The following is an 8,221-nucleotide window of genomic DNA, read 5'->3' as shown; positions in this document are numbered from 1 at the left end:
TTTAAGGAACCCAGAGAGCTGGACCCGCTCTGTAGCCTGCTGTCTACCTACCACTGGCAGGTAGGACAGGTCTGTTATAGTTCCTGCTCCAGGGAAGAATTTTTGCACATTAAAACAATACTTACAGGAATGAGCCTGCCCAGTCCCAGAACATCCTCTCATCTTCTGAATTTTTATTTTTTTTTTTTAAAAAGAGATAAATTTAGTCTCTCATATGGCAGTGAGAACCAAATCAGAGGCAGCTGTGTCTTCATATCTGTCCCACTACCTCTCCTTCAGCCTTTTTGTGCATCTAAATTTCTGATGGCTCTTTGAATAAGCATTGGAAAACCAAATATATTCATTATAGCTTAAACAGTATTTCACATGACATAAAATCAATCTCTCATGTTTCAGAGAGAAAAAAAAATCCATCTAGATGAGAAATTATTTTGTTATGTCTTTCTTTCTGGTGCAGTATCTCACTTACAAATCAGTATTAGGTGTAACAGAGATGCAAAAGTTGAGCGTTTCACACACCAGAAGACAAGACTTAAAGAAAAGGCAAAAGAGGAGGTGAGAGCAGAAAAAGGAATTGCTTCATCTAAAAAGAAGTCCAGACAAATAGGCATCATGGTTTCAGATTTCACAGAAGTTGGAGAAGAAATGGACCTCCAGTTTTAGGAAATACCGTCTTTGCTGTCGCAGACAATTGCCTCAAATAATCCTGTTCATTAACTCAAGTTCCATTTTAAAGTATAATATTAGTACACAACATAAAGAAAGGTAATGGATAAATTAGTCTATGTTCAACATTAGCTATTAAACCAACTACTTAGGCTTATTGAAAGAGCTAATTTCAAAAGTCAAGGAACTTTCTGAAATCATGTTTTAAATACTTTCTTATCTTGCCTGGGAGGAATTGCATCTGTGATCTGAGTAGATATGCTCACCATTGCTGTACCTACTGCAATATCTTAGAAGAAACACTGATGCTAGGTGGAGAATCATTGCAGTAAGAGATTGAAATGGCTGACCATTGTCTGCTTGACTGATGGTAACTGTAAGAAAGCATCTCTGAGGCAGAGTATCACAAGGGTAAAGCATCCAAGCTGGGCTCCCTTGTGCTAGGCAATTCTGTTGAAAAGCTATTCTGTTAAGTGTTACATTCACGCTATTCTCAGTAATACATTGTTTGTCAAGCAAGGCCTCAGATGCTTTCATGATAGTTTGCTCTGTTTATGTGCTGTTAAGCATCACTAGCTGCAGTCCATGGGCAGCTGCTCCAAAGTAACAGCTTGCTGCCTCCGAAAGGGCGAACTCTCATTCTTCCTTCCCTCATCCTTCCCCTGTGCCATTCACATAACCAGACCAGTCCACTGCAGCAGCAATGACGCTTGTGGGAACCTTCATTGAGCTAATTCTCCTTGCTAAGACAGCAAAATACTCCTGCTTCCTACACACACACACATATACACTGTAATGGTGTCACGTTGGGCTGTGTTGCTGCAGTCCATATTCAGTAGGTTTTATCAGACTTCTCTTGCTGGGAACTTCCCTAAGCATTGTAGTCACCACCATCTTGCTCAAGAGTGCTAATACAAGGCCACAGTCTGTTTATGAAATACCAGAGACCTAAGTCTCCATGCAAGACAGTTGCATCCTGAAAGTTTCTCTGTGTTTGTATATGAAATGACTGGAGCAGTTTCTGTGACAGCATTCAGGTGGGCTAAATTTGATAACCTTCATTTATTATGAAGCTTAGGCTGGAAGAATCAGGTAAAAAGCACTACCATTCCTCTTTTGCAAACACTGTTGCAAAAATGAGGGCATGTTCCCTGGGAGAAGTCCCTGAGGTCGAAAGGTTTTACTGCAAATATTCATTGCATGGAGCAGCTCTGCACACAGCTACTGGTTGATTAATTAATTTTCATAGGGAGGTCCCAGTTTCAATCCAGTAAAAATGTGTACTGAGTTGTTCTTGGAATCCATTTATCTCCTTACCAAATGCCTCGCTGCTCAGATCCTGCCAGCTGCTAGCAACTGCCAGGTTACAAGAAGACTTGTCTGTCACATGCTCTGCATGTCCATCCAGCCTCTCCTGATAAATGACTCTTCTCCACTCTCCTGCCGTAAGGTTCTGTCGTTCAAGTTTCCATCTGTGGCAAGGCATGTGTGTAAAATATATTTTTGAGGGAAAAAGAAGTCCACATTTTTTTAACCTCTCATTGTAAATCTAGCTTCGCAGGTACCCATGATAACACCGAGGCTGACCAGGAGGAAAATTTCTGGTCTCAGGCTCTGGAGGATTTAGAGACCTGTGGCCAGTCAGGAATTCTGAGGGAACTAGAGGTAGAACAATCTTAACCTTTCTTTCCAATTGTAGAGAAATATAATGGTTTTGGTTTGGTTTACATTCATTTTATTTTCTCCTTTTTTTCTTTTAAGTCTCACTAATCACACCAATTCATTTAAAAGCTTTAACCCCTCTCCACAGGACAAGGCTGACAGGCGTCTGTGTTTGAGAAACATGACTCTCTTGGTACCTACCCTTTACCTTTATATTTGTGCTTGTGCAGCTGCCTCCCCCGCCCCTAACCAGAGCTCCTTTCTTTTGTACAATGCAACCAAAATTCTATAAACATGTTCACCCCAGAGCTTTTGACTTGCAGCTTCTGCTGTGCATAACCATTGATGCTGCCTGCACAGGCAGCAGATGTCACAGAACTTCTGAAGTGGGCATAGCCTTCCTGCAGCAATGCATCCCATTCTCTGACAGATGCTTTATGCAGCTTTTCTTAGCATGTTGTAGGTTGTCTTTTAAATTGAAACTTAATTTGGTTAAGAGGAACATAAAAGAAAATCAGCTTTTCAAAATGTTTACCTATAATCTTACCCCTCTGCCAAAACACCTGCTAATGTTATACAGCAGTTTTTTCACTACGTAACAAATTTTCACATTTCATCCTGAAGTTAATTGCAAATATAACCATGCTTCATGTTAGATCATGAGGGGGATAAAGGGGGAAGGGAACAGAGACAGAGTCTTATTTTTCTAATGACCTTTTCTCTGAGTTGTCTGATCAGAACTATTAAGAGCACACTGCCACTTAAAGCTGTGGAATGAAAGGTCCTAAAATATTTTCTTTTATGTTCTTTTAAGTTCCTGGAGCTGCAAAACTGGCAGAAACTCATTTTCATTTTTATGTTATATAAAGTCCTTTAGCAGTCAGGAGGAATGTGAATGGCATAACTGGGTGAAAGTTTTTCAGTTCAGATTAATTCACTCCCTCAGATTTATGGCTTTTGTATTGCATGTATGGGTAGCAAAATGTGATTCTCACGTATTTGTTATTGCAAACCAGAGAAATAGAGGAGAAAACGTTATACTGCTTTAATTCCATAGTTAGATATGGCTCACTACTGCAGGCTTCTCGCGCAATTTTCAATATTCAGTGCACAATAAAAGGATATGGAAATAGATAATTCTGAAATGAAAATAGATCATTCGTGCTGACCAGAATTCAGTTACTTCAACATGTTGAATTTTCCCTAGCCTTTCCCAGAAGTGAGAACTGTAGATGCTCTATAGTTTATAGCATCACCCTGTTCAGAGCCCACAGCTCTGAAAAGAAAGCAAAACTCATTCAGTATGACAGGATGCTGAGAATGGTGATGCCTCTATTTTATGAAGTGCCATTATGTAGTCAAGGACTCCTTATCATTCTTCACTTCAAGGTCTTCAGCCAAAGAGCAAAGAAAACTGTTGTTTGCCAAGTCCTCTGGATGCTTTTGCTCCATCAGGCAGTAATACCAGTCATTACCGAGCACAAGAGAGACTGTTAAGGCTACAATATATTACCTCTTAGTGAAAGTAGTGCTGGAGCTGGGAGAAAGAAGGGTGACAGACATGCTCACCAGGGTCGAAAGCAAACATTTATTTGCTTGTCTTCCCCTTATTTCTTTTCTCCCTTCATTTTTACTTATCATTGTCCAGCAGGCTGCCTGCATCCTGTCCCTGTCAGAGTTCAGGTTATGGCCTTTTAATTTCCCTTTTCACTTGTCCATCGGCACCAGGGAGAATAAGTAAGAAATGCAGCGTACCCTGTCCCAGCAGTGGTAGGTCTGTATGGTGGCTGCACCAAAGCTTGTTTGCCTCCCACTCCCCAGAGCAGAAAGTCTTTCACAGGGAGAAGGCTCCTTGCTGTGCACAGGTGCTTTGCATGTCAGTCCATTCAACCCAATGGATGAGATGACTCCTGTTGTCTTTCAGGATTTCACCCTCCATATATTCTTGCATCTAACATAAAAGGCTAGGTTTGACTGAGATTAAAAACAACAGTGAGACTGCGTCTTGTATCCCTGCAGCATTAGTGCAGAGCTAAGGCAGTTCCTCTTGTAGTATGTGTGTTATGCAGTTTCTTTCCAGGCAGGGAGTGAGCTTACCTGCATCGAGCTTTGCTTGGGCTGAGATGGGATGCAGGCATGCTCTGTGCCAGTGCTGACTCCAGAGCTGCCTCCGTTTCCTGCCAACTCACATTTTTTTACCTTGCACGCATAGTCTGAATTTTAAATGCCTTCCTATAGCTCCAATTCTAACAAATGCAATTATGCCACAACTCATATGTCTTTTTACTTACATGTAAAACATTTTTAAAATAAACAATTCTATTACACACTCTTCAGTCTGCCAGGGGACTAGCTTTCAAGCATAGCTGTTCTAGTGCTCAGTGTTTTAGTTTGAAATGCCATCTGAGAACTTTTGCCCATAGGGTTCTGTTACTGTTGTTGTGGTTTTGCTGTGGTCCTTTGTTTTATAGTGACTTGCAAGCAGATTGAACATCTATCCTCTTGCCTTTTGCTGTGCCCTGAGTGATTGTGTTTTAACAAAGAATAGAGACTCTTTTCCTACTGCTATGAATTAACCGCTTACCTAACCCACATTCTGTGTTAAACATTAACCTCTTCATTAATGCTCTAGGCCACAATTATGTCAGGAAGTACAATGAGTTTGAATCATGAAAACCCACAACCTCGTAACCAGCTGGGAAGACAAGCCAGCTTCCAGGAAAGAAGTACTGTAAGGCCACATTACAGTCAAACTACTCGTAGCAACACACTGCCGTCAGATGTGGGGAGAAAGTCCATGGTTCTGAGAAAAATTAAGCAAGAAATGAAAGAAATCATGTCACCAACTCCTGTGGAGTTACACAAGGTCTGTAATTTTTCTTCTGATAGCTTTGAAATAATATATTCAGCATAGGGAATCTAATTATATGGCAATACAGTAAGCACTTTTTATAATGGCTCCACAGATGTAATTCGGGGGCCATGCATATTTGTTCTTACACATTAATGATATATCCTTGTGGGGGGAACTAACAAATAAAATGTATCCTTGTCTGCTATTTTGTTTTACAATAAATCCTCAAAAGGGACTACTCTTTTGCAAGGAGCGTCCACTGGTAATTTGAATTGACAATACCAATAACTCATCTCTGCAAAATATGTTCATTAAGAAAGCAAAGTTTAATTTCTAGGAAATACATTTCTTTAGGAAATTACTCAAGAGGGTTTGGGGCTCCCATTGGTCCTTTTTCAAATTAACACTCATTTTGAATCAAATACATCAGACGCAACGTACATAATATTGAATGTTCTTTCAAATTAGCTATTGCTTCTCTTCTCTTTATAATTCCTTTGCTCTAAAAGGATAAATAATCTTCAGCCTATGCAACTTTTCACAGCTCAAGGCTGCCAAAATCTCCTGGTGATTGGCACTCTGCAGCCCAAGTAGTGGATAAAGTGTCTCTAGATGTGCACAGCAAACACCCTGCTGGTTTAAGTTTAAAGTCTGGTGAGGCCATAATAGCAAGCAATTTCCAAAACTTTGGGGGACATTATAATGCTGTTCTCCTTGATGGGAATGAGAATCCTGTCTCCTGCACCCATCTTCCTCTTAAAGGTCTGAGAACTTCCCACAGAGGAGACAAAAGCATGGAGAAATACCACTAAGAGGTCACACATTGTTGTTCTTAAGAGTTGGTTTGGTTTCTAGTACCTGTGGGTTTGACTGAGTTTAGGTTGTAGTTCATTCAGTTTCATTCAGTGAGGTAAGGACTCACTGAGTAAGAGCTAAATGAATGGTTACAGAAGGTAGTAGGGAGTGAATCTTACATATGGCAAATTAATCCATTGCCAGTGTAAACAATCAATAGGATCTGTTGTGATAGTTTTAAAGTATTCGTATTTCCAGCTTGATATGAAGTGATAAATGGAGTTAGTTACTGTGCTCAGTTTTCCTGAGTGGTGAAAAAATGTGGGATGTAAACCAAAACTATGCCATTAGGCATTTCATAATGTGCTCGCATTTAGGAAAGGCACAGTTTTCTCCTATGAATTATAAAACCAGCTTTTCGTGATGGATAAAATAGATCTTTTCCTGAAAAGGAGTAGTCAGATTTTATTAATGAGTCAGTACTCTGTGATAGCTCCTACCTCTTAAGAGTCCTGGGCAGTACAAAATACCCTGTCCTTCAGCTTCCTCTTTCTTCAGTTGTCTATCTTTTAAGATTGCTGTGACCTTCTGTTTTTGTAATTTCCGGGTTTTGTTCAGACAATATACCCACTTTTCCCCTGTCTGCTGAATTGATGATGTAAGTATTTTCATAACAGGTCTTGCTGTTGGGCCACTGGTGGGACAACCAGTGAAATACAAACTGGTTTTGGAAAACTGTGATGGTATAAATAGTCTTTGAAATACGAGCTAAGACGTGGCTTGCCTAAGACCTACCTCAGCAAGACCTTCAAGCATGTACTTGTCTGCATGCTGCTGAGCTTTCCCAGTTTCTTCTGCAGGACAGGTCAGGTACCTTGTTAACTGTCTCAGTGGGATGAGCCTGCATGCCTGTTGAGTCAGGGCCCGTGTGCACTGTAGCTCAGAGTTCATACCTGAAGTCCGATTGCAGAAAATGGGTTAGCTAAGGTCGATGTTCCACTGGTTTTTCATAATTTGGTTGTGAGAGAGCAAGAATATATGATTCTACCAAAGAAAAGGCCATTAAAATGAAATGCATCAATGGCCAGTCTGGCTGTATGGGCTGAAAGAGTAAGACTGGATGAAAATTGCTCAGGCTACAAACACAGATGAGTACAGCATGGAGAGCAGATTCCATTGCTAGCTTGTCCTTCTCAGCTATACACCTGTCAGAAAGGTGACACAGCCCTGAGGATTATTTTGCTGAAAGCTGCAAACCTTGCAGCAAGTTAACCTGAATCCTTCACTGCTCTTTCTTACTTCACAGCATTACGTTCACCAAATCTGTGCTTGAACTGTCTTTGTCCTGAGGATGCTAGGATTGAGATAAGTGTCATGAACATCTCTTCAAACATTTGTTCTAGATGGTTTAATAAGTAACGTTTAATTTAGCTGGATAGCATATTGCTGTATCAGTACCCAAATTAATTAATGCCTTTAATTGATTTTATCTACCTAAGTAATCATATAGATTAATATTCTTCTAAAAATCATAGCAGAACATTTTTGTTAGAGTTTCATAGAGCACACATGCCTCTGAGAGCAGAAGTACGCACTAGATATCAGATAATTTTTCAGTATTATTACTGCAAGAAGTCATTAACCTAAAATCACAGTTGGTTAAAATACCTTAATAGCTGATCTGTACAAGATGTATGAATTTAAATTAAGCATTTTCCCATAGAACTTAGAGGAAGAAGAGGCATAGAAACAGATTCAAAATGTGTAAGCTTCTCTTCTAAATTTGTAACTATTTAATTGCATATGAAATATGAATGAACTTTCCATTTCAGCTTTCTTTTTCCCTTAGGCACCTGATATAAATTCAAAAGTCTAACAAACTGCCCATAATGGAGATTTTGCTATCAAGATCAAACCTTCTGAACAATTGTGATCAGAAATACAGATAAACCAGCATGATTTTACCAAGGTGTTGTGTGAATTGCCTGCAATGTCATACCCTTCAGACAGGGCTGTGCTACTGGCTAGTGAAGATGAGAAACTTGGGTGGTAGGGCTTTGCCCATACTTGTTATTAAATAAAAAGAATTGTCCCCAAAATTATAACCTATAATGCAAAAGAAAATTCTGTGCAGATGACTTGCACCTAAAAAATGTGACAGTTAAATCACAACCTCATCCATTAAGTGAATATCAGTTTCTTTAATTTCCAAGCTCTTATCAAATAAGCCAAAAATCAGGAGAA

At 39.7% G+C, this 8,221-nt stretch overlaps 1 protein-coding gene across 1 annotated transcript in view; it reads left to right on the top strand.

Moving 5' to 3' along the window:
• GRIP1 (glutamate receptor interacting protein 1) overlaps positions 1-8,221 on the top strand; it is a gene marked incomplete at its 5' end in the record, with an annotated part of 76,336 nt that overhangs the window by 62,731 nt on the left and 5,384 nt on the right. Inside the window, 2 exons of the mRNA XM_010019559.1 lie at positions 2,220-2,331; positions 4,961-5,194. Of these exons, the coding sequence (XP_010017861.1) occupies positions 2,220-2,331; positions 4,961-5,194 (346 nt within the window). The remainder of the gene's footprint in view (positions 1-2,219; positions 2,332-4,960; positions 5,195-8,221) is intronic.

This window comes from Nestor notabilis, unplaced genomic scaffold, assembly GCF_000696875.1.
Source record: "Nestor notabilis isolate BGI_N333 unplaced genomic scaffold, ASM69687v1 scaffold14778, whole genome shotgun sequence".
NCBI classification, from domain to species: Eukaryota; Metazoa; Chordata; class Aves; order Psittaciformes; family Psittacidae; genus Nestor; species Nestor notabilis.
This window is presented reverse-complemented; position numbering and strand designations above follow the sequence as displayed.